General features: G+C 57.7%; 1 protein-coding gene across 6 annotated transcripts in view; it reads left to right on the top strand.

Annotated features, from left to right (window-relative positions):
* PAK4 (p21 (RAC1) activated kinase 4) overlaps window positions 1-24,634 on the top strand; it is a 44,893-nt gene extending 20,259 nt beyond the window's left edge. For 3 of the 6 annotated variants that reach the window (XM_019751473.2, XM_019751476.2, XM_074314352.1), the window contains exons 2-10: window positions 13,490-13,563; window positions 14,871-15,128; window positions 18,083-18,541; window positions 18,742-19,179; window positions 20,358-20,491; window positions 20,754-20,880; window positions 21,560-21,685; window positions 22,986-23,120; window positions 23,659-24,634. In XM_019751473.2, the coding sequence (XP_019607032.1) occupies window positions 14,925-15,128; window positions 18,083-18,541; window positions 18,742-19,179; window positions 20,358-20,491; window positions 20,754-20,880; window positions 21,560-21,685; window positions 22,986-23,120; window positions 23,659-23,814 (1,779 nt within the window). In that variant the 5' untranslated portion in view covers window positions 13,490-13,563; window positions 14,871-14,924 and the 3' untranslated portion in view covers window positions 23,815-24,634. Of the gene's footprint in view, window positions 1-4,293; window positions 4,510-11,661; window positions 11,843-12,012; window positions 12,128-13,489; window positions 13,564-14,870; window positions 15,129-18,082; window positions 18,542-18,741; window positions 19,180-20,357; window positions 20,492-20,753; window positions 20,881-21,559; window positions 21,686-22,985; window positions 23,121-23,658 lie in introns of those variants that run through there. The other 3 variants (XM_019751474.2, XM_074314353.1, XM_019751475.2) reach the window with 3 other exon arrangements.
* Window positions 24,635-25,921: the final 1,287 nt, after the last annotated feature.

The following is a 25,921-nucleotide window of genomic DNA, read 5'->3' as shown; positions in this document are numbered from 1 at the left end:
TCTTGGCAGACATAGCTCTGGTCTGTCCCCCACTCTCCATGTCCAGTGTTTCCGGCTGCCTTCGTCAGTTGCCTGGAGCAGTACTGCAGTCTTGTCACTTGTCCCCACACCCACTCAGGCCCCTTTGGTCCCATCCTCCACAGACAAGGCAGCCAGAGTTTCATTTTTCAAATGCAGACCTGTCCTTGGCACCTACCTTGTTTCCCCGAAAATAAGACCTAGGTGGACCATCAGCTCTAATGCGTCTTTTGGAGCAAAAATTAATATAAGATCTGGTATTATATTTATAGTATAGTATAGTATACAAGACCGGGTCTTATAGTAAAATAAGACCGGGTCTTATATTAATTTTTGCTCCAAAAGACGCGTTAGAGCTGATGGTCTGGCTGGGTCTTATTTTGGGGGAACCATGGTACCCCCCCCACCCGCCCTGCTTGCCTGTGGCCTGGCTCCACCACATCCTTCTCCTTCCAGCCAGCGCGTCTTGGCTGAATTTCACTTTTCATTTGTGTAATCCTTCACTCTAAGCCCCGCAGGGCAAGGACCATGCTGTACCCACCCTCACCCTCACCCTCACCCCCAGCCTGGGTGGCACATGGTGAATACTCATTGGATTTCTTTTGATGGAATCCATGAATGTGGCAAGGAAATTGCGTGCTCCTGGAGCCAAGGACTAGGGGACGGGAGTGTGAGGGAATGAGGCCGAGAAGTGGCAAGAGCCTGGGGGCCCTGGGGAGGAGGTGGCTTTCGCTGTGGAGGCCCTAGTAAGCTTTGAGCAGGTAAGGGACATTGGGTTTGCAATGGTCTCCCTGACCCCACAGGAAAATAGCCTATGACTGAAGAGACACTTAGCAGAAAAGGAATTCTGGTGGCTTTTACAACGATGAAAGGATGTGCCTCCTACTAAGCAGAACGATGCAGAGGAAAACTAGGCCGACAGGGGCCGGGCTTCACCCGTCGGACTGGCAAGGGTCAGAGAGTTTGATAGCCCCCTGGCTGTGGGCCCTCACACCGGGAAGCTTGGGGGTGCTGAGCTTTGCCTGACAGTTCCACTGCTAGGCATTTGGCCCACAGGCACGCTGGCACACCTGTGAAATGACGTCTGCACATGGTTATGATTGCTGCGCTGCTTGTCAGAGCCAGAGGCTGAAAACCACCACCCTGGCCCCCTGGGGCCTGGCTCAAGGCACCTCAGCCCTTCCACGCAGGGCTGCACTTTGCAGAGATCAAGGCATGGAAAGATCACTAAGACATATACTGTCTATATTGGTCTTTAAAATTATATTAATTGTATTAATTATATTTGTAATATAAATTATAAATTATATTTATTGAAATTATTAATAAATATAAAAATAAATATAAATAAAATAGTTAACCATAAATAATATATATGTGTAAATACATAAATGTAATGAAATTTTAAAATAATATAAATTGTTAGTGTACATGCTGGAAAGCACACCAAACGTAAATGTGTAGCGTAACTAATTACTACAAAGGGAAGGTCCACGGAGCAGCCCCCCAATGAAGAATCAGCTGGTGCCAGCCGCATAGAAGCCCCCTCCAGACCCTCCCTCCCTTGGCCTTTGAAGCAGTCACTGCCTTGCTTTTCTCTCTGGTTTTACATCCGTATGCACCCCTACACAGCATACTTAGGTTTGTCTGGTTTTGAACTTTTTCAGAAAAATCTCCTAGGACGCGTTATATTTCACTTCTTTTGTTTAACACGGTAGCTGTGGTCGTTCATTGTCACTGTTGTGTATTGTTCCATGGAGCCAATAGATCATAATTTATTATCCGTTTCCCATCGATGAGCATTTGTTTTGTTTCCAGTCTCTGGCCAATTCAAACTGTGCTGCATGAACCTTCCCACACGTGTCCCCAGGGCCCAAGGGCCGCATTTTGCTCGGTAGGTACCCAGGGGAGTGCTTGCCAGGTCCCAGGTGTGCATCTTTACCTGTGCTGGATGCTGCCAAACTCCTCCAGGTGCCAGCAGCACAGGAGGGCCAAGAAATGTTCTTGGGAAAAGCAAGGTGCAGAGTCGTCTGTGTCGTGCACTGTCATTTAGGGGTTTTGAAAACGCGCGTAAGCATGTGTGTGCACCCACACACATGTGCATGGGTAGGCTCTCTCAGAAAGGAAAAAAAGGAAACTCTAGGAGACAGTGTCCTCCTCCAGGGCCGAGCTGGGCAGGGCAGGAACGGCCATCCCGACACTTCCCCCTCTGATGAGACACACTGAGACAGGGAGAAGGCAAGGAAAGAAGGGAGAGAGGAAGCCCAAATGTGGCCGGATGTTAATAGTCGAGAATCTGAGTGGTGGATTTCAGGGGAGTTCGCTGGTTTAGTCTCTATTTGGGGCTGTGTTTAAAAGTTTTATAATAAAGATCTATTCCGGTGTGAGAGGCTCTTGGACGACCTCTCCCGGCCCCTGAAGCCTATCTCCAGGAGAACCCCGTTCCCAAAGAGACTTCTGGGGGCAGGGTGCCCCCTCCCCCACTCCTTCCCTTGGGACCTCGTTTTCCTTGGCTGTCCAGAACTGCCCGATCCCTGACCGCCTCCCCCACCAGAGCACAAACCAGCCTGTCTGGTTTGGGGAGGTTAGGGGAGCCCGCCCCACTTGGCTGCTCTCTGGGCGGGTGCCTGACAGGTGCTCCACCCTAGTGGGGGAGGGGTGGCCTGGGATCTGGGACTTCTGGCGTCCCCTACCTGCCCTGCTGTGGCCCTGGGCCCAGTGCAGGCCCTGCTCGAAGCCCCTGGCCTGGTGGGCAGGTGAGAGACAGGAGACGTGTAGAGGGGTTTCCAGGCCCTCAGAGCCAGTACAGCCCTCCTGGTCTGAGTGGGAAAGTCCTGGGGGAGTTGGCTGCTGCAGGAACAGTCAAGGTGGGGGAATGGGAAGGACACAGGTGTCTGTCCTTCTCCCCGCCTGGGCCACTTAATCACTGCTCTCACTGGGCTCACTGCCACCTGCGCTAACCCAGTCCCTGCCACTCAAAGGACCCTCCAGTGGCGGAGCGGGCCCACTCAGTGTCAGTCCCCAGGCAGGGAACTTTTTCTAGTTTGTTACTGAGTTCTCAGGACCTCCAACAGGCCTGCCTGGTGTGCTAGGAGCTCAGCACATGTGTGAACCAGTGGAGGCAACAGATCAGAGACAGTGACAGCCTGGAGGGTCAGCTTGGGGTGTCAGGGAGGGCTTCCTGCAGGAGTAGGTGCCTGAGGTAGGGCCCGGAGGGTGCATGGGGATGAATCAGGCAGCCTAACCCCTGCCCACTGAGTCCTCTATGGCAGAAAGAAACTAACTTCACACCAGGAGCTCTGACCTGGGACAGGGAAGGACCCTCAGAGGAAGTGAGATCTGAAGTGGGGAGGCGGTGTGAGGCAGGGCTAGCACAGCCCCTTCTCAATTCCCCCCTCTCGGAGCTCTTTTTCTCCTGTTTAGGAATGGGGGTTCTGAGCAGCCAGCCTGCTGCTCAGAGAAGTTGGTTCAGGGCACAGGCACTGGGACAGATGGCCTGCCTTGGAAGGTTGGCACCTGACCTCCCTGCCAGGGGCCTTGGACAAGTCACTCAACCTCTCTGAGCCTCAGTTTCCTTTGTTGTAAATGGGCCTGATGAAGTGCCTGTCCATTTAGGACAGCAGTAAGGTAAAATGACTTAATGCCCGTCGATACTAAGAGAAGGGCCTGGCCCAAAGTAAGTTCTCTGTAAACACAGGACACTTAATTGTCAGAAGACTCAGTTGCATCTTGGCATGACAGAAGAGCATGGCACACAGAAGTCCCAGCGCTCCCCACCCTTTCTCCCCATTCCCGCCATCCTAGTCCTAGTCTCACACCTAGAGATGGCGATGGGGGGTGACCGTGATCTTGATCTTCCCCTCCTGGTTAGGCTGCAAGTCTCGGGTTCGTCCTCATGGGTGAGTGAGGGGCCAGAGGGGGAGAGGTCCCTTTTGCTGCGGCCTCCCCAAGCTCTTAGACTCACAGCCTGGGAGTGGGAGGAGTGAGGGGTACAGCAAGCCCCCCATCTCCAGCCACCCTCCTCTGTCCTCCCCCTCAGCCTGGGTGGTGGTTTCAAACCTGATGGCTCCATAGCCTGGCATGAGGAGCAAGGTAGGGGTGTGTGTGTGCTAGTGGGGACTGGCTAAAGCAAGGGCTGTGGTTGGGGTCCCCTGTTCCTCTGGCCCTGCCTAGCCCCTCCCTCTGCTGGGGCAGTTGTGGTCATGTGACCCAGGCTCTGCCCCGCCTCTTTCTCTCTTTCCCTTTCCCCTCCCCCTCCCGTGGGCTGGAGCCACAGCCAGCTCAACTTCTGCCAGAACTCCTGCCAGGGCAGGGCTGCGTCACCACTCGCTGCCAGGGAGGTTGGGGTGCAGAACCCAGCCAAGTCTCCTTAGTGGGCACCCGTGTCGAGGGCCAGGGGAGCCCCTTGATGCCTGCTCCCTGCTCTCCCAGCTGGAAGGTCTCTCTGTCTCACTGAGGGTGGCCCAGGACCAAGGGAAGAGGATGGTAGAGGTGAGCTGGCCCTGGCCTCAGGCAGGAGAGCTGCACTGGGTGTGGGGAGGGCAGTCCTGCCACCTTGCCACCTGAGCCAGCTTGAGCATGTGTGCGAGGGGCCACACCTTTCTTGGGGCCAGAGGCAGGGTCGCTGTGTTTCCAACATATTTTCATGGTGGCAGGTGCCTGTGCTGGGCTTATCGTATGTCTCAGTGCAGGTCCCTGAGCGTCTCAATGGCAGTGAATTCCTGGGGTCTGGTTTGCATGGGGGTAGTTCTTGGGGGCTGTGCCTCCCTGGGTCACTCTGGTGACCCTGGAGTTGGCCGTGGGTGTGCCTGGGTCTGTCGTGGGGTCTCATTACCTTACCTACTGTCTGTGGGTCTAGGGTGTGTAGGCTGTGTGGTCTGTCTTGGGAAGTGTTCCGCGGTGTGTGTTTGGGGTCCTGGGCCCACCTTTCTAGGAAGTCTGGCAGTTATGGAGCGTCCGTGGAATTGTGTACGCGTGTGCCTATGTTTCTAGGTGGTGGCCCAAGTCTGTGTTGTGTGTGTCATTGGTATATGTCTGTGGGTCTCTTTTGGGAGAGTCTCCATCTCTGGGGTGTGTGTGGGTCTTTACAGTATTTGTGGAGGGGTCCTGTATCTGTGGTTTCTTCGGGGACCCAGCCGTGGGCTGCCCCAGTGTCCTGGCCCTTCCATGCTAAGAGCTTCCTCTGAGCCAGGCCACTTCTTTAAAACTGCTTACCCCATGTTCTCCTACTGATGCCTCCCTGTTCCCTCCAGCTTGCTCTGGGGGCCCATATCCCAGAGGTGGGCTCTGAGGCTCAGGGTGGGATGTCCCCACACCCAGGCTCCTGTATAGACCCTGCTGGTGTGTGGTTGGGGTGGCTGCCACTGTCTGGCTGCTCAGGCAGTTTCTGTGCGACCACTGTGTGTTCCTGTGTATCTGGTTGTGTGGCTGGATGTCCACGCTGCATGTCTGTGTCATGGTCTCTGCAGACAGCCTGTCGCCGTGGAGCATCTTCATGTGTTTCTATGTCTAGGGAGCGTGCATGCGTGTGTGTGTGTATGTGTGCATGCGTGTGCGCGTGTATGTATGTGCATGTGCGTGTGTGTGTGTGTGCGTGCGTGTGTGTGTAGCAAGGAGTTGCATGGCAGGAGAGGGTTTGGGTTCCGGAGACCTGGGAGGCCTCCAGAGCCTCTTTTCTGCCTGTACCCCCTGCCTCCTTCCTGCCCTGCCTCAGGGAGGAATGAATGAAGTCTAATCTGATTGCCCGAGTCCCTGTGAGCTCCCCCACACTCAGGTTTGTTGTGGCATTCATCCCCACCCTGGGTGTCTCTGGGGGGTGAGGGGTACCAACAGTGCCCTTTGTGTCTGTGCCCTGTTGTGCCTGGCCAGGAGGGGAGGAGACACCTGAGCCGGGGGCTGCCACAGGAGCCGCCTGGTCTCCCTGGGGGCTCTGAGCACTGGCGGGGCCCAGCTGAGTAAAGGCAGCAGCGTCTCTTCACTTCGCCACACTTTGAGCTGTGTCCCCCTCCCCCATGCTGGGCAGGGCTGGGAACACAGGGTGACTGAGGTGGCCCAGGCCCTGTCCTCTCGGAGGCTCCCAGCCCAGCAGGAGAAGCAGACCTGCCCTCGGCGAGTAGCAGCCCATTACACCCTCTGTCCCAGCCCTGGAGAAAGGAAGACTTAACATGGACTGTAAGACCGGCACGTTTGCTCTGGCCGGGAGAGAACTGTGCCCAGCATTCTCTTTTATTTATTTGGTCTTTTATTCATTCAGCAGCAGCAGCAACAACAATGGCAGTAATAATAACAACAGCTAACCTGTAGTGAGGACCCACGGGCACCACGCACTGTTGTAAATGCTTTGCATGTGTCATCTCATTCGATTGTCCAGACATTCCTGGAAGATAGGGACTATGATTCCCCCCAGTTTGCAGACAAGGACACTGAGGCCCAGAGAAGTTGAGTCACTTGCTCAGGGGCACACAGCATGGCAGTGGTGGAGCTGGTGCCTTAGCCTGGGCAGTCTGCCCTTAGCCACCAACTGCCTACCGAGTCCCTGTACTAGCACAGTCTGTGCGAAGGCCCGGTGGGCTAGGGTAGGATGGCACTGCATGTAACCAGAACTCGGACAGCAGGGCTACTGCTCCCTCCCCAGATGCCAGTTCCAGGCCCTGCTTCCCAAGGCCAGGCTGAACCAGGACCTGTGTTTCTATGGGATTTCACCAACTGGGGGGACTCACAGATATCCAGTGGATCCCCCACTCTATGATTTGCCTCTTGCCTGTAACCCAGACATGCTGCCCTTCCTCAGAGTCCCACCCTAGGCCGCATGGCTGGGGTGGGTCTCCCTGTGGTGGGGAGGGCTTGGGGAATGGGCTCCCAATGGGGTGCCTCTTGTGTTTGGGACTCACAGCTGGTTATTACTAAATAACTAGGTTCACTGTAAAGATGTGGGCCCCAGTTCCTTCCCAGACATCAAGGTCAGACTGTAGGCAGTGTGGCATGGGCCCAGGGGACTCCTGTCTGCCCTCTGCCTCCAACACCCTTCCCTGCTGTTCCTCCTCAGGGCCCAGACGCATCACTCGGCAAGGGCATCACTCCTTTGTTCCACACGTACTTACTGAGTGCCTACTGTGTGCCCAGGCCCTGCTCTGGATGCCAGGGATACAGCAAGAACAAGACAAAGGCCCCTGATTTCCAGGAGCCAGCATTCTACTCGGGGGAGGGTTGGAAGGGGACCCACAGTCAACAGGTATAGGATGCCAGGTGGTAATAAATGCCACAGAGAAATATAAAAAGGGGGTACAAATTTTGTCGGGAGGTCAGGGAAGCCCTCTCTGAGGAGGTTTTATCTGCACTAAGACATGAATATCAAGAAAGGGAAAGCCATGTAGCTCTGGGCAGGGGGAACAGTAGGTGCAAAGGCCCTGAGGCTGCAACAAGCTTAAAGAGGAGGTGAAAAGTGTGGTTGGGGTGAAGTGCGGGGGGAGAGAGGAGATCCTGAGTTTGGCAGGGCCCACTGGGCAGTGTTTCATTAAGTAACAGTAGGGAGTTTGAGCCAAGGGGGAGCCTTTGGAGAGTTTTGGTCATTTAACATGTCTTCAGATTCCCTCCTACCCGAGACAGCCTTTGTGATCCTGGTTCTGGCCATTGCTAGTGGAGTTGTCTCCGTCCTGGTTTTTGTCTCATATACCTCTGGGGTCTGTCGTCTGGAGTGGAGGCCTTGGCTGGAGCCAGGGCTGCTGAAGCAGGAGGCTGAGGTGGCATCAACAAGGCCTTCGCTGTGGGTCAGCGTGGGGGCTTCTGTGACCTGGTGCTGGGCCGCCCTGGGCAGTGACTTCTCCCCTCTGGGCCTGTTTCCTGGTTTGGAAAACAGGAAGGAAGAGGACTCCGCACCCAGCCACCTACTCACCCAAGCACTGTTCAGAGGGTTCAGGGTGGCCTGGTCTGCATGCCTGGCGCAGGCCAGGCCAGAGTCAGCACAGAAGCATGTGTGTGTCCCCTCCATGCACCCAGCTACCACGAAAGGGTGACCTGCTCTAGGTGCCGGGATCCAGCTGTAACCCACTGCAACATGGGTCCTGCCAGCATTGAGCCACCGACTTAGCGGGGAGACAGTAGACACACTCGTAACCATAGAACATGTTAGGTGATGTAAGGACCCAGAGGGAGTGGACCGTGTGCCAGAGTGTGCCAGGCACTGGGACACGCAGTGATGGGCAAGAGCAGACCAGGCCCCCGTCCCCAGGGAGCTCACATTCCAGCTGTTACTAACAGTGGTGGCCGTCCTTAGCAGGCCCTGCCATCTCCACCTTTCTAGCAGCCTGGAGCCTGCACACTTCTTCCCCTTCCGCCACCTGCCACCTGTATGGCCCTGTCTGCCCTCTCTGCCCCTGGACCCTCAGCTCCTCTTCCTCCCAGTCCTGTCCCACCTCCAGCGTCCATGCCCCACCCTGCCAGACGGAGCCTGTAAACACCTGTGTCAGGCTCCATCCCTCCCCGCTCAGAACCTTCCTGTGGCTCCATCTCATGCAGGTAAAAGCCCACAAGTCCCTTGGCAATCTGCCCCCCGACACCTGCCTGCCCTGCTCTCTCCCCTCTCGCCCCCACTCCCCCGGCCCCAGACTCTTGGCCTCCTGTCTGCTCCTTGACCGCTTCCAGCATGTTCCTGCCTCAGGACGTTTTCCCTGGCTGTTCCCGCTGCCCAGAGCTCTGCTTCCAGGTACCCACATGGCTCCCTCACCCCTCAGGTCCCTGCTCAAGTGTCACGTTCTCAGCGAGGCTCTCCCTGACCATATCATTGAAAATTCCATCTTCCGCTTTGCCTCCTGATCCCCGCTTTGCTTTTCTCCTCGGCACTTACCACCTGACTGAACTAGCCATTTTGCTGGTGTATCTCATTATTGACAGTCTGCTTCCCCCTAGAACGTGAGCTCTAGAAGGCCAGGGGTGTTTCTGCCTGGTCCAGCCACTGCTGTCGGCCCTGCCCCGGGCCTGCAGAGATCAGCCCTCAGTAGACACTGATGGTTGGATGGTGGGTGGTGTTTGAGTGTCATGGGGTCATTTGTGGGTAGAGTAGGTGTTTGTTGAGGAGTCTTGGGTATATGGCAGTCCCAAAGCTTGAGGCGGGGTCTGGGAACCAGATGTGTGAGGATTCCCTGGGGAGACTAGGCTCAGGGCGGGAGGGCTGAAGAGGGATTTGGATGGGGGGGGTGCAGGTGGGTAGTAAGAGCTGAGCAAAGGTGTGGAGCTGGGAATGGCGTGGGATGTAAAGGGGGGCAGTGAGGAGCCTGCTGGGCCAGGAAAGTGAGCCGGACTCCCCATCCATCATCAGAACACAGCTCAGGGAGGGTAAACTGAGGCGGGGGGGGGGTTTCCTGGAGCTGGTAGGTAACGATCATGGCAGAGGGGTGAACAGGAGCCAGTAGTAGAAGCCCTGAGTGCAGGCTGGGGACAGTGCATGCTTTGCGGTCCCCTTCCTGGTTTAGGGTTCCATATCGGTGAATATGAAAGGATGGCCGTGACCCCAGCCACATCCCCTGCTCTGCCCCTGGGCCCTTACGTTCTAGCTGGGTCAGTTCCCTCCACTGCCAGGGGCGCAGCTTTATTTAGAGCCTTGGGGGGAGGCCTTGGGGGGGCAGGAGTTTTACACACATACACACACACTCACACAGCTTTGTCACAGTGGCTCTTGCTCTTCCTCCTGGACTAATTTTCTTGGTGGTGGAGGGGGTATCATTTCCTTTTCATGAAAGGTCAGAGGGTAGAACGAGTCAGTGCAAGGTGACTGGAAAACGTGAAGCTTTTGCTAAGACAAGTCGGAAACTGCCTGTCCCACATGCTAAATACAAAATATATATTTTTTTTAATTGAAACAAACATTTTAGAGTAGGATGCAAAGTGGGCCTGCATTCTTGGGATCAGGCACTGGATTTCAGAGGCGCCTGTGTCCTGGCTGGTGGCTGCACACTGTCTGCCTTGGTTCTGTCTCTGGGGTCACTGGTTCACTCTCTCTGCCTCTGGGTCCCAGGGCTTTCTCTGCCAGTTTCACAAGACTGCCTGGGCAGCAGAGTCTGAGGCATGTGAGCATGAGAGTAGCATGGCAGGTACACATGAATCAGTTCATTTACCAAATGTCCTTCAGTGCCAACTGTGGCCCTGGCCATGTTGCAAGCACTGGGGTACAATGGGAAACAAGATGGATGACAGGCCCACTCTGGTGGAGCTGATATTCTCGTGGGCGAGGCAGACACTGAAGAATCTCACACACACACACACACACACACACACACACACAATGTATGTGGTGAGTGAAATAAAGAAAAATAAAACAGAGAAAGGGGCATAGAGAGTGACAGGACAGGAACAGGGACATTTGAGCACAGATGTGGGTAGAGGGAGCGAGCCCTGAGCAAATCAGTGAGGAGAGTTCCAGCAGGTGGGGCAGCCGCCAGTGCAAAGGCCTGAGGTGGGGACATTTGTAGGGTTTGAAGAATATCAAGGAGGCCTGTGTGGCCAGGACAGAGTGAGCGAGGGGGGCTAGGACATGTGGGAGGAGAGAACGGAGAGGTGATGGGCCTTGTGGGCCATGGGGAGGAGTGTTATGGGCCAGCACAGGGTGTAAGGATGTAGGCTCTGGAGTGGATTGGACTGTTTTCTAGGCCCAGCTCTGCTTGGTGACCTGAGAGAGGGATGTCACCTTTGTGAGCCTCAGTTTCTGCTTCTGCAAAATGGGGATGAGAACAGCCACTCCACCAAGGTCGTAGGGAGTCAGTGAGCTCAGCGTTGGCATCTGCGCAGGTTCATGGGGGTCCCCTCATGGTGGCAGTGTAAGTACTGGGGTTGAGTCTCATTGAGCCACGTTTGGTGGCCGGGACTGGCTTTTGCATGTCTTTTCCACTGCAGACTGTCATGCCAAAGGCCTGTGGAAAGGTGGATAAAGAACCAAGGGGCAGGGGAAGAGAGGGGGCAGGAGCCCCACTTGTGCTGTCTCCCGCTAATCCTGGGGGCCTGGGACAGGTCAGATAGGAAGAGGGGACTGTCCCCCAGAAGGATTCAGGACAGGAGAGGAAGGGCAAGGTCGGGACAGTGGGTGGGTGGGTGGGGCCAGGACTAGCCTTAGAGATGATGTTGACAAAAACAGTAGTATCGCTACAACCCTCAGCGGAGGGCAGGCAGGGAAGAGCCTGGACTTTGGTGCCCAGCTTCCGGGTTCACATCCTGGATGCCCTGGGCAAGGCCTCAGGGTCCCCATCTGTGAATTGGGGATGGTGAGAGTACCTATCTCACATGTTATTTTGAGGATGGGATGGGATTAGGCCCAGAACACGGAGCAGGGTGCACACCTGAATCTCGAAGAGGCAGCTGCTGCTGACTGAGAACTGGGGGGCCCGGCTCTGGGCTAGACAGGCCTGGAGTCTCATGTCCATGCTGCTACCGAGCTGTGTGACCTGGGCAAGTAGAGTGCCCTCTCTGTGCCTTGGTTTTTTTTGTTTTTGCTTTTGTCCATAGCATAGGCCTCATAATGACCCCTTATTCGTGAGTCAAGTGTGCAGATTAAATGGGGAACTCCGGGTCGAGTGCTTAGAGAGGGGCTGGCTCCCAGTAGGTGCTCAGTAAGTATTGGCTGCTGCTCTAATGGTAACACACTTCCTTACTGTGTAGATTGCGTAGGGGCCAGTCATCAGGGCCGGTGCTGTTTGTGACTCATAAGAACTCTGGGAAGCTGGTGCTGCCATAGCCCTATTTTAACAGAGGAGGAAACTGAGGCACAGAGCAGCTGACCTGCTGGCTCAGGGCCCCACAGTGAGCTCAAAGTTGGGCTGGCTCATCGACCACGTCACAGGTACAGAAAGTGAGACGGCACAGTGTGTAGTAGTAGAGCCAGGGTTTGGGACATGGGTTGTCTGACTCCTAAGTTCCGAGCTTGCCTGGGAACCCCAGCGCCCACTCTTCCCCCATTCCTGGCACAGGCCCCTGCCTTTGCATAGCAGCTCCTTTCCCTTCCCTTCTGAGGCCCCCATAAGATCAGTAGTTCGGGGACTCGGCGGAAAGCGGGGGCCTGGTGTGGGAGACTGCTGTACTTGGAGCTGCCCCAGGGTGGGGCTCCCGCCTGATCATTATAAACATGGTGAGTTCCTCTGTTTGTCCTGCCCTCCATGCAGTGCCCAGAGGGAAGGGGTGGCCCCCGGCAAATATCCGGAGGTGTGCCTCTCCACCCCCTTCCCCTGTGGGGTCACACTCGGCTGGGGGTGGGGCTGGCTGCAGTGTACAGAGGTGGCTTGGGGGTTTATGGGTGGGGGTTCTAGCTTGGCTACCCCGTCTTCCAGGCTGCCTCTGGCCCATCCCACGTGGATCCTGAGCTCCTCCCTCTCTTGGGGTCCTGGGCATGAGCCCATCCTGCAGAGGCCTCTGGCTGGAGGGCGGAGGATGGGCCGGGTAGGGGGTGAGAGAGGCCAAGGTGAGGAGTGAGGCCTGCCTGGGCCAAAGTGGGGCACATCTGGGAACACAGTGAAGAGGTGCTAGGACACGGGGTGAAGAGCTGGGTGACAGCAGGGAAGATGAGGGAGGGCAGGGTGTAGGGACAAAGCAAGAAGCAGGAACTAGAAAGACAGCTGAGGGCAGAGAAGCTGAGAGGTGGCAGAGGTGGGGGGAGAACAGGGTGGGTCAGGGCCACCGATGGAAATTTGGAGGGACGGATGGACTGTGTTCAGGGGGTGGAAGGGGCTCCTGGCTTGGTTAGGGTTAGAGAAGGGGCTGAAGCAGAGACAAAGGGGCCCCCTTCCTGGCCAGGGCTGTCCCACCCCACATCCAGGCAGCTGGGGGCCCTGGAGCTGCAGGGAGACGGGGACCCCTCGGAGCCCTTGCCAGACCTGGCTCTGGCCACCTACTGGCCAAGAGGCGCGGACCAGTTGAGACAGGCTGGCTGTGCGGTCCCCACCCACCTCCCACTGTGCTCCCGCTGCCAGACCGGTTCTCCTGGATGGCTGGCCACCGATGGCTCTTCCTCTGAGAAGGGATAGTATCCTATTTGGCCTCATCTCACAGAGCTGCTCCCACAGGAAAGGAGCAGCTCTCCCATGGGGGGAGAACTGGGACCTGGAGGGGCTACATCCCAGACCTGCCTGGGAGCATCCTCATAGGTCACAAGACTTACTGAGCTGGGGGCCAGCCCTGTGCTGGGCACTGTGCCAGGTGCTGGGAAGCCAGCCATGAACTAGGCAGATCCCCACCCACGGTATTTCCCCTCATCCTTTGGGGCTCAGCTCACATGGCCCCTCTTCTGGGAAGCCTCCCCTCATTTCCACTCTGCCATCCTCCGGGTCGGGGATGGTGCTCCCTGACTCCCGCCCCCACCACTCGGGCCCGTCAGAGGCTGTCTCCGTCACCGCTGTGTCTCTAATACCAGCCAGCACAGGGCTGGACACAAAGGAGTGAGTTTGAGTGAATGAATGAATGAGTTGGTGAAGGCTGTTTTTTTCCCATTTTACAGATGAATAACCCGAAGCCCCAAGAGGAGACGTCACCTGACCAAGGGTACTTCTAGCACAGCCAGCATCAAACCAGGTCTGTGGACGTCAGAGCCCATGATGTGGGACAGGGGAGCAGGACCTGGGCCCCCGCCCCCTCAGACACCGCCAGGAGTAACCCTAGTCATCAGAATAGCAAACTCAGGCAGGCCCCGCCCTCTGCGCCCAGTCCTGTGCTCAGCTCTGCTTCTATGAACTCATTTACTCCTCACAGCAGCCCTCTGGGAGGTGATCCAAAGCACAGAGAGGTTAAGTCACTTGTCCAAAGTCACCCTGCACTCTGGTCGTCTGGCTCCCTTTCCCATTGTTTCTCGGGTCTCCCTTTAGGATGCCACCATCAGCGTGTCTCCCCTTCGGCCTCTTTGATTTTTCAGCCAGCTTTCATTGAGCATTTACGCTGTGCCTGGTACTGTTCAGAGTCCCTGACTGGAGACTCCTGACCCTAAAGATGGGCTTTTGTCTGTTAGTATCCATTATAAAGTGGGTCTTTCCCCACTGTGTGACCTTGGCGAGGAACGCCCCTCCTCTGAGCCTCAGTCTGCTCCTCTGTAAAGTGGGAGTGTCGCAGTGAGGCTGCCGAGGCATCATGCGTAGGATGGGGGCTCAGTAACCATTTCTTGAACAAGTAACCAAAGGGCTGTGGTATTCCTGGCCCAGAGCCTGGGCTGGGAAAGCAGATGGTTGTGGCCAGGCCATTAGTAACCGGTCACTGTGTGCCAGGCCCTGTGCTGGGCACGGGATAGGACACAGGGAAACCGGGCAGATGAGACCTGGCCTGTGGCATTGATATTCTAGTGGTGAGCGCTGTAGATGCTAACCTAGTAAACACGAGAATGAACAGCAGAATTTCCAGAAGTTAAATGTGCTATGAAATGATGTGGATGAAGGATAGTGAGGCATGGGGGCTCTTTTACTTGGGGGCGTCCAGAAAGGGTTCACCGAGGACTCTTGAGACCTGAAGGAGGGCAGGGAAAGAGCCATGAATGGATCCTGGGGAAGAATGTTCCATGGAGGGAACAGCCGGTGCAAAGGCCCTGAGGTTGGAAACCCAGTGTGAGCGAGGGGGAGATGAGCAGAGAGGTGAAGGGGGCAGGTCCTGGGGTGAGCCATATGGAGGACTTGGCTCTTCCCTTGAGTGAGATGGAGCCACAGGACGATTCTCGGCAGGGGAGGAACATGGCCTGACTCAGGTGTTCATGGGGTCCCTCGGGCTACATATGAGGGACAGACTGTGGAGGGGATGGGGGCGGACACCAGGGAGGGAACAAGGATGGACAGGACCAGAGCAGGGCTAGAAGAGCGGGAGGAAATAGGCGGGTTCTGGTGAGCGGCCCCCTCCCACAGGCCTGCCATAGGAGCCCACGTCTGCGCCCTCCTGGTGCTGAGAGCCTCGGCGCCATGTTTGGGAAGAAGAAGAAGCGGGTAGAGATCTCGGCACCATCCAACTTCGAGCACCGCGTGCACACGGGCTTTGACCAGCATGAGCAGAAGTTCACAGGGCTGCCCCGGCAGTGGCAGAGCCTGATCGAGGAGTCAGCTCGCCGGCCCAAGCCCCTCGTCGACCCCGCCTGCATCACCTCCATCCAGCCAGGGGCCCCCAAGGTAGGCTGGCACCCACCACCTCTTTACCCACACCGACCCCCACAGAGGGACCACAGCCCTTCACCCCACACTTGACCCTGTTGCCAACACCCCCTCACTGACCTCCCCTCCCTATGACCTCTGAACACACACCCCAGCCCTCCACGCTCATCGTCGCCCCCAACACTGGCCTTTCACTCACCCCTCCCTCACTGATCCCTCACCTTGCTTCACAACACTGGCTCCTGTCCCTGAAAACCTCCAGCAGTCTCCCTGCGCCGGCCTCTAAGTTGCGCTCTCCTGGAGCCTCACACCTCGCGCTCTGTGCTCCTGTCCCCAGTGCCACAAACTCATCCTTGGGCTTCACAGAGCTCCCATGGCCGCTGTGGGGGATAGACCTACTCCCAGGTGGTAACCACCCCGAGTGCTCAGGGCTGGGCTGGGGAAGCCCAGAGGAGGTGCCTGACCCAGGCCTGGGCTCCAGGCCCACTTCTTCGGGGAGGGGACACCTGAGCCGAGGAGGAGAGGTGCGGAGCAGGAGGGGTGCTGAGGCAGATGGTGAGGCGGCAGGGCTTTGAGTGAAGAAGCTGCCTATGGGAAGCCTTGAGGATTTGGGTTTGGGGTGGGTTTTTTTTTGTTTGTTTGTTTGTTTTTGTCATCTTGAGCAAAAGGGGGAGCTGGGATTTGGACCCAGGTCTGTTTCCAAAGCCCATGCTCGTAGCCGCTTTCCAGTCTGGTGGTCCAGGTGCCCAGGCGTGGCCTGCAGTGAGATTGGCCTGGTGGCGGGTGAGGCCACTCCCAGCCTGTGAAGCCAGCCTGGGAGCGAGGACTTTATCCTAAGGGCAGTGGGAACAGGAAGGGCCGCAGGCCAGGGGAATGCAGCCAAAGTTGTTCCGCAGGGTGGAGGTGGGTGTGCCGGTCAGCAGGCTGGGCGCCCGGGGGCAGGCCCGCAGTTGACTCATCCTCTCCCGGTGCCCAGCTCAGCCTGGTGGGAGGAGGCCCTGGGGCGCAGGGAAGTGGGTGTAGACACAAGTGCAGACCTCTCATCAGGGTCTCGATCTGGCGGCCCACTGAGGTATTCCTGTGTCCCATGCAGGGTGCTTCTGAATATCTTGAATTCTTTGCCACGGCTTAAAAAAGCAAGAGACTTCCCATCCAAATTTGTTTTCTGGCTTCTCATGACTGATTGTCTGGAGCTAAGTGGCAGCTGCCTCCGCAGGTGGGGCACTCGCTCCTCCAAGCCACAGGCCCCACCCGGGCCACCTCAGTTCCATCCCCTTCCCGGTCCTGTGGCAGCTTGCATGCTCGTTACACACTCACTAGGGCGCCTCCTGAAACCTAGTCCCTGCTTCGCCTGCCAGCGTGGGCCCTGCTTGGGTCTGTGTCTGCCAGGAGGAAGGGATACCTTGTCTTAATTCACACAAAGGTGCCACATGGGTGAACACTGTCCTGGGGCCCCTGTGGGCACTTGTGTTTGCTGCCCAGTCATCCCAGACCCTCCCCCAACCCCCAGGGACTTCTAATGCCAGAGTCTGACCAGGTGCTACTCCGGACCCCTGAGTAGGGCCCGGCTTCCAAGATGGCAGCCAAGATCCAGGAGAGGCAGGGGCAGGTCCCATAGGGCACTATGGCCAGTAAATGGGTTTTGTGGGATCAGTATTTTCTGCCCAGTAGAGGCAGTTCTGGCTTCAGGGTGTCTGGCAGCTCTGGGCCCATGTCCCCGTGTGCCCCTGATTGATAGCATACGGGTGGGGGCCATAGTCTCTGCTTCCCACAGCCTCCACCCAGGCCCCCTCACTAACTCACTGGTTCAGCAAATGTTTATTGAGCACCTTCTGCATACCAGACACTGTTCTAGGTGCTAAGATTTAGCAAGAGCAGAAACAGACAGGAAGACCCAATCTCTGCTGACAATGCACATTGCCCTAAGGGAACAGGCGATGGACAGCTCTACGTATGCTTTCTGTCCACTGGTTTTAAGTACTGTAAAGACAAACAAAGTGAGGAAGGGGGCTAAGGAGTGTGAGGGGCTGGCATTTGAGATGGCTGGCCAGCAGAACCTCCCTCTGAGAGGCCGAGCTTCCAGAAAAGACCTGAAGGAGGGAAGGGAGGGAGCCATGGCATACTTGGGGGAAGATGTTTCAGGCAGAGCAAACAGCCAGTGCAAAGGCCCTGAGGTGGCAACTGCCTGTGTGTTTGAGGAGCAGTGAGGAGGCCCATGTGCCTAGAGATAAGTGGGGGGCAGAGGAAGCCTGGAAGCTGTGACTCAAACTCAAGGGAAGAGGTGGCCGTGACCTGGATTGGGGTGGGGGCATGGAGGGTGAGCACTGGGTGGATTCGGGACGCACTTTACACTCGGCCAGGCCTCCATGGGCATTCTCACTGCCACCCCCGCTCCTGGGGCACTCTTGCCCTACGTTGGGCCCAGTCCTTTCTCACTCTCCCTGTGTCCCACTCTCGGCCTTCAGAGGAACAATGCAGTTTGGGGGTTGACAGCCCTGGCAGGCTGCAGGGGAGGAAGTGCCAAGCCATGCCCTGGCCCCAGCATCCTGTAATTTGGAGCTCTCCAGGGCTGATTATAGGGTGGCATGCCCTCTGCCCTCCTTCCCCTCTGCCTCACAGCGCAGGAAGCCCCGCCCCCAGCCAAGAGAGCAGGAGAAGGACAGCAGGATGCCTCTCAGTGGGGCAGCCAGCCTCGGGGGGGTGGGGGGTGCCAGCCTGACCGAGGGGAGGTGACTTCTTCAGCTCCCCTCTCGCCACTGACTTCTTGGTGCTGGGGGAGGGGCTGCAGGGCCTCTCTGGTCCGGCCCCCACCTACCCAGCCCCATCATCACACCATGGCATTTCTTCATTCGTCTCTGTCTTGTCTCTGTGTGTGTTGTGTTGTCCTGTCCTTGTGTATCGGATGCACGTCCTGTGTCCCCTCCTTCTTGCACGGCCCCCACCCTGCCATTGCCCTGGATCCCGGACCCCAGACCATCGTGCGGGGCAGCAAAGGCGCCAAGGATGGGGCCCTCACTCTGCTGCTGGACGAGTTTGAGAACATGTCGGTGACACGCTCCAACTCCCTGCGGAGAGACAGCCCGCCACCACCTGCCCGTGCCCGCCAGGAGAATGGGATGCCCGAGGAGCAGGCCACCATGGCCAGAGGGGGCCCAGAAAAGGCGGGCGGCCAAGGCCGGGTCGCCAGTCGCAATGAGGGGGGTGGCAGCAGTGGTGACCGGCGGCGGGTGGGGCCGGAGAAGAGGCCGAAATCTTCCAGGGAGGGCTCAGGGGGACCCCAGGAGTCCTCCCGGGACAAGCGCCCCCTCTCAGGGCCTGACGTCGGCACCCCCCAGCCTGCTGGTATGGCCAGTGGGGCGAAAGTGGCAGCTGGCCGGCCCTTTAACACGTACCCGCGGGCCGATACGGACCACCCATCCAGGGGCGTCCAGGTAACCAATATGCCTGCCCCAGGACCCCACACTGTCCCCTTGCCCAAAGCTTTCCCTATCCCCACCCACCAACTCCAACCGGTGCCCAGCGCACTGTCCATCTCCATCCTGACCACCATGTGTGTGTGCCACAGCTGGGCCCCTCCTGCTCAGGAGCAGATGGCCCCTCTGCTGACAGCTTCCTGTCTTTTCTGTTTCAGGGAGAGCCTCACAACATGGCCCCAAATGGGCCATCAGTGGGGGGCCTGGCTGTCCCCCAGTCCTCTTCCTCCCGGCCTCCTGCCCGAGCCCGCGGCCCTCCCAGCCCTGGAGTACTGGGCCCCCATGCCTCTGAGCCGCAGCTGGCCCCTCCAGCCCGCACCCTCGCTGCCCCTGCTGGCCCCCCTGCCCCTGGGCCTCCCGGCCCCCGCTCACCACAGCGAGAACCCCAGCGCGTGTCCCATGAGCAGTTCCGGGCAGCTCTGCAGCTGGTGGTAGACCCTGGTGATCCCCGCTCCTACCTGGACAACTTCATTAAGATTGGCGAGGGCTCCACAGGTGTCGTGTGCATCGCCACCGTCCGGAGCTCTGGCCGGCTGGTGGCTGTCAAGAAGATGGACCTGCGCAAGCAGCAGAGGCGAGAGCTACTCTTCAACGAGGTGGGTGCCCGGGCTCCCGCCCTGCCCTCACCCTCCTCCTGCTGCTGCTCCCGCCCTGCCCTCGCCCTCCTCCCGGTGCTCCTCCCACCCTGTAGGGGTGGGGACGGGAGAATGGGCCTCAAGGTGAGGCTTCCCCATGGCTGGCTTCTCCTGTCCTCCTCACACCTCCCAGGCTGTCCCCTCTGTCCCCATGATACCCACAGCCATGTCTCTGTCCAGTTCGTTGCTGGCCTGTCCCTGAGCCCCAGCTCCAGACTCCCTGGGCCTGCTGAACCCCCCCCACACCTCGTCTGCATGTCTCCCAGGCCCCTCATTCCCGCCAAGTCCCAAACTGTCCCCAAAGTGTCTCCCCTAAGTAACCCCTCCACCCGTTCCCTGTCTCAGTTGTATCCTCAACAACCCTGTCCCCAAGCCTGGGCCCTGCCCTTGCCTCCCTCTTGGGCCACCCCTGGGCATTCCCCACATAGCAGCCAAAAGGCTCTTCCTGCCGTGCAGGCCTGTCATGACCCCTCTTCACTGACGCTTGCAGCATCCTTGGTGCCCTGACTGCCTTGCCAGATATTTAAGATCTGCCCCCATCTAGGTCCTTGGTTCTGTCTAGCCTTGGACTGTGGCTCTTTGTGGCCTCCGGGGAGCTTGTTACAGAGGCAAATGCCTGACTGCTTCCTGAGGACTCTGTGTAGGAGTAGCCCCCAGACTCTGACGTAGGAGTCACTCAACACTTAACTGTGCCCCATAACCCATCCCTCAGCCCCCCAATATCACAGTGCTCCAGCTGCACCTTGAGCTTCTGCTGCACATGGCCCTGTAAGCACTGTGCTCCCCGCCTCCCCCAGGCTTTGCCTGGCTAGGCCTCTTACCCTGAAATCCTCCCCACTCACCCCACCTTCTTTTGTTCTAACCTCGGCCGATCCCTGCTTGTCCCTGTGCTTGGACACTCTTCCCACCTTCCTCTCCCAATACCAGCCCGGTCAGCGGGGCCATTCAGAGACCAGCTCAGGACTGGTCACAGATTGGGATCAGAAATGTGTGTGCATGGGGTAGAGGGCACCTCCAGAATGGAGGCTTCGGGCCTCAAGCTGCCTTTGAGGTCTGTTGGCTTTGGGGGGTGGGGGTGAGGTGGGAGGAGGGCGGCTGGTGGCGGCGCCTCCCCAACTGCGCTGGCCCCGCCCCGCCAGGTGGTCATCATGCGGGACTACCAGCACGAGAACGTGGTGGAGATGTACAACAGCTACCTGGTGGGGGACGAGCTCTGGGTGGTGATGGAGTTCCTGGAGGGAGGCGCCCTCACCGACATCGTCACCCACACCAGGTACTAGCGGGCGGCAGCACCCAGCCAGCTGTCTCCCCGGGCTCCCCTGGGTGGGCCTGGGTCCCCTCAAACCTCTCCTGTGCCAGGACTGAGTCCCCTCCAGGTCCTTTGGGATAGAGCCGTGTCTCAGAGCCAGCAGGGCCATCTCCACCAGAGGCCCCTGGAGGGGTTTGGGGCTGGGTCCCCCTGAGACCATCTCCAGGGGTTCGAGGGGGTCAGGGCAGGGCCTGTCTGCCCCAGTTGCTCAGCCATCTCCCCGCAGGATGAATGAGGAGCAGATTGCCACCGTGTGCCTGGCCGTGCTGCAGGCCTTGTCTGTGCTCCACGCCCAGGGTGTCATCCACCGGGACATCAAGAGTGACTCCATCCTGCTGACCCATGACGGCAGGGTAAGGATTGGGGTGGGCTTCCCACACCCCTACCCAGCTCCCCCTCTGCTGCCAGGGTAGGCTCTGACCCCCAGTTCAGTGGCTTGAGCAGTCAGCTTATTTGTCCTCATGCAACATTCCAGAGTCAGGGGTCCAGGTCGGTGAGGGGCTCTGGCATCAGCACAGAATGCTGGGAACTGTAGTCTTGTCCTGAGCCCAGATCGGGGAGAACACATTTGGGGGCCGCCGCAGCTCGTTCACATGCTTCTCCCTCTACTGAGAAGCATTCCCAGTGAAGCACCGGGGGTGTGCTCTGGATCCCGGCCCTATCTCCCGTCTTCTGGACTAAAGTTCTAAATCTGAGGTCCGTGGCTGAAACTCATAGTACCCAAGTGTGGGCTGTGCAGACAGCCCTGGTCTCAGCCCCCACATAGCTTTCGTACCTGCAGGACTCAGGCTACTTCCCAACCAGCCCCAGGGGAGACCTTGTCAGGAAGGCAGGTGCCATGATCTTGGGGCGGTGACACGCCTGAGGTGTCCCTGCCAGGTGGTGGCGGAGCTACCCATGATCTGGCTCTAGCCGCTGGGCTGCATGGTGGAGACCCAGCATGTCCGAGGCCAAGGAATTAAATAGGTGGACGCCTCTGCTCACCCTCCCCCCGCCAGCACCTCTGACCCTGCTGCCTGCGCCCTGCCCCAGGTGAAGCTGTCAGACTTCGGGTTCTGTGCCCAGGTGAGCAAGGAGGTGCCACGGAGGAAATCACTGGTCGGCACGCCCTACTGGATGGCCCCGGAGCTCATCTCCCGCCTTCCCTACGGGCCAGAGGTAAGCCAGAGGCAGCCAGTTGTCCCGCTGTCAGCACTAGTTTATGTTGTGAGTCTGAAACAGCTGGAGTGCTGGCATGAGATGGGCCTCATTCTGGAGAATGGGTCAGCAGTGATGATTTGGTGGGAGAAGAGGTAGGCACGCATGCATGCATGCATGCATTCCTGGTTGGGTACTAGTTCTGAGCCAGGCCCAGTGCTTGGCAATGGAACAGAATGCTGAGCAGAAGTGGTCATGACCCTGCCTGACAGCCTGGTGCAAAGGCCACAAACTGGCCAGCTCCTGGCTGGTGTTGCCTGAAGATGCTTTTGTAAGCATTTAAAAAAGGGAAGTCTCATGTACAAGTCCAAATTTCCATTCTCCGTCAGAAAACCAAGAGGTCTGGCCACATGGAAGCCCTGAAGTGCTGCTCTGCTTTCAAAAGGGCAGGCACCTTGGTCTTGGCTATAGTCCCCACCCATCCCTATTGCCTACACTGCCCTACTTTACTCACTGCCATCGCCTGTCTGGCCCTGAGGCCTCTGGGCAGGTACCTGTGGCCCTGAGGACTCCTCAGTCAGCAAGACTTGACCCAGTGCCTGGCCATGAGACAGGCACCCTGGGAAGCACATCACGGGAACCTCAGACTAGACTGGGGTCACACTGGAAGATTCTGAGGGACCCTCTCAGTTAGGACTGCCTCTGAGGGACAAACCCAGCTCAAATGGATTTAGCAAAACATGAGAGCTGTGGGTTCCCAGAACTGAAGTTAGGGAGGTAACAGGCTTCAGGCTTGGCCGGCAACATGCTCTGTCCCTTCAGGCCCTGATTTTTTCAGTGTAGTCTTCACTCAGGCAGGCACTCCACTTGTGGCAGCAGAGGTGACCCCAGCAACTCTGGGACACATCTCCCTGCCTATGGGCATTGCCATTTTCCAGGATATTTGGGCCATAGTCTCGGGTTGATTCTGATTGGTTCAGCTTGAGTCATGTCTCCATTCCTGACCCAATTACTGTGTCTCGACTATGCTGATTAGGTAACCTTGTCACAGACTTCCCACCCCTGACCGAGATTAGAGGGGGAATTCCACCAGAGGAAAGCGCGGTGGTTAGCAAAAAGCAGGGGGCAGAGGCTGGGTGGGCAGAAGCCTTCAGAGGGCTCCCTGGGTGAGGAGTGTGGGACTGGCAGGCAGGGCATCAGGGAGGGTGTTCTGGGTCCAGAGACTCGGGGAGCAGAGGCCAAGGCAGAACTGGGGGCCGTCCCTCCCCAGGCTTCCCCCGAACCCTGGCCCGTCCTTCACAGCTCCCTTCCCCTGCTGCAGGTGGACATCTGGTCACTGGGGGTGATGGTGATTGAGATGGTGGATGGGGAGCCCCCCTACTTCAATGAGCCACCCCTCAAAGCCATGAAGATGATTCGGGACAACCTGCCACCCCGACTGAAGAACCTGCACAAGGTGGGCCCCTCCCAGCAGGCGGGTGGTGTGAGTTTGGGTGCCACCCGACCTCCACCCCATCAGAGCACTGGGTGCAGACAGGACTGGGGCATTTCTAGTTCCTGGGCTGGCACTTGCTGGGTGCTGGGCTCACCCCCTTTTATCCCCAGGCCTCACGTATCCCAAAGGTGGGGCCCCTGTACCCTGCCGTCCCATAGAGGTTGTGTTGAGGCTGGCCGGCCGGGCTGAAGGTGCCCGGCAGCCAGGTCCGGGAGAGGGGCCTTCCTGGTGGAGGGATTGTCGGGTGAGAAAGGCCGCCTCCAGGGCTCAGCTGCTGCCAGCTCCTAGCCACACTTCAAAAACGGGGACAAAATGAGCCCCTGGGGCCAAGTTCTAGACATGTGGCACCTCTTTGCTCCTGCCCTGAGCAGTAGATGTCAGCCCATGTGGAAGAGGCTGGGGCCCCATGGCAAGTGAGCAGTGGCGCTGGCACTCAGAGCCAAGCCAGCACCTTCCCCCCTCACCTTCCCCACTCACCCTCCACCTGCCTCCCCTGCAGGTATCCCCGTCCCTGAAGGGCTTCCTGGACCGCCTGCTGGTGCGGGACCCTGCACAGCGGGCCACAGCGGCTGAGCTGCTGAAGCACCCGTTCCTGGCCAAAGCGGGCCCCCCCGCCAGCATCGTGCCCCTCATGCGGCAGAATCGCACCAGATGAGGCCCAGTGCCCCGTCCCTGAACCAAAGAGCCCCTTGGGTCACTCCTGCTCTGCCGGAGGCCAGTAGGGGGCTGGCCCCTGCTCCTCCCGGCCTGGGAGACACTCCGTGTGGCACCACCCTTGCCAGGGGCGGTGTGTGGGACCCTACTACTGAACTCCGGTTTTGATTTTGTGACTAAAAACACAGGGACTTACGGGAGCAAGTGAGGTTCCCAGGACGACCCACCCTCCGGGACAGGCCTTCCCTGTGTTGCCCTGTCTCCAAGAAGGACAGGTGGCCCTCCCATCACTGGAAATCTGCAGTGGGGGCCACTGGGGGTGGAGAGAACACTACAAAAGAGGGGTGTGTGTGAGTGAGTGTGTGTGTGTGTGTGTGTGTGTGTATGCGCGCATGTTGGAAGATCCAGCTCCTGTCCTCCAGCCAGCGAGCGGGTGTCTCTGAGACTTTGCCTAATATACAGCCCCCTCTCCCCCTGAGCCATGGCGGGGGTTGATCATGAATGTCTGAAGAGTGGCCTTTTCCCTTAGCCCTGCACCCCCTTTCTGTGGTTGGACAGGGAGACGGGTCAGGGCATCCCTCTCACCCCCGGCCTCTGCAGAAAGTGACTACTGCACCCGGACAGCCTCTTTTCTAGAAGTCTATTTATATTGTCATTTTATAACACTAGCCCTGCCCTCACCTGGGGACAGATGGTCCCTTCCCTGTGGGTTGACACCGGGGACAGAACCACTGCTTGAAGAATCAGGTTCCTGTCCCCTTGGTGCAGCTCTCCCCTCCCTCCCTCAACTTAGTTTTACAATTAAAACATTTTGTTTTGTGTGTGGTGTGTGTAGAGGTCCTTCCCTGCTCAGGCTGTCCAGGGGTACGAATTTGGGGAAAGGGCAGCCTGGCTAACCCCAGGATTCCAGGCCAGCTTGGGGCAGTGGCCGAGGCTGTTGGGTGGGGAGTTCCAGGTCAAAGCAGCCAGTACTGCTAAACACGCACACACACACACAACGCACGCGCACGGGATTGACCCCGTCTCCCCTCCCAGGCCTGGAAGGAGTGAGTTTATAAGTCCATGTGCGGTGACCAATTTACCAAATCTGACTTCTGGGAACCTGTTTTAAAGGTTGTCTGTCTTGAGCATGTTCAGGGGCTGGGAACTGATCCGTGCTGAGTTGATGGTAGTAAATCGTTCAATGAGCAGGTGGGCTTTTGGGGGATCAGCTAAGGCGGATGGATGGACCAGGAGCTGCCAGCTTCAGAGAGATTCCATCAGTCAAGTCCCCTCCAGTCCTGGGTCCCAAGCAGGGGAGAAAGGAATCCAGCTGACGGAGGTGACGATACAGCTTGTGCATTCTGGGCATAGCACTCCAGGCTGGTGCTGGGCTTGGACTGTGTGTGTCCTCCTCAGCACCCTCCTGGGGACAGCTGGGAACACAAGTTGGGAGCCCCCTCTCCAGAGCCCTCCAGGCCATCTCAGCCTGGTTTGTGGGACAGAAGTGTCTGGTGAGGGGGGAGAGATTCCAGCTTAGTCCACACCTCCCTCTCTCCTCCACTGTCATGGGACCACTCCACAACACACCTCTCCTTAGGCCCCAAGCTCCCCCAAGAATTGGGGTGCTGTTTCTGTGACATCCTGGCCAAGTCCATGCATGATCTAGATAGATAATCACAGAGATTTAAACATACCAGCGTGAGCAACAGTTGCTGTGTGTGAATGTGTATGGAAAAAAATACGCCAAAATTGGAGTAGGAGGAATACAAAACAACAAAAGACCAAAATAATCCGCACACACTTTAAAAAAAAAGAAAAGGAAAAAAAAGCTTTGAGCTTGAATGCTGTCACAAATGAGTTCTACCAGACTTTGAAGGATCAGGTAATTCCTACTTTGTACAAATTGTTCCAGAAAATAGAAATAGAGGATAACTGCCCAAGTCATTTCAGGAGGCTGGAATGCCATGGTCCCAAAGCAGATAAGGACAATGAGGAACAGAATGTGGCAGCTGCTCACGCATGCACAGCCCAGGTGCACTGGCCTCTAGTTGCCTGGAGGTGCCACTGCAGGGGTGGAGAGGGCTGCTCACAGACCCCACGACGTCACTCGCCCCATCACATTATGG

The sequence above is a fragment of the Rhinolophus sinicus genome, linkage group LG11 (genome assembly GCF_036562045.2).
Source record: "Rhinolophus sinicus isolate RSC01 linkage group LG11, ASM3656204v1, whole genome shotgun sequence".
In the NCBI taxonomy this organism is placed as follows: domain Eukaryota; kingdom Metazoa; phylum Chordata; class Mammalia; order Chiroptera; family Rhinolophidae; genus Rhinolophus; species Rhinolophus sinicus.
Note: the sequence above shows the minus strand (reverse complement) of the source record. Positions and strands in the feature narration are given on the sequence as shown.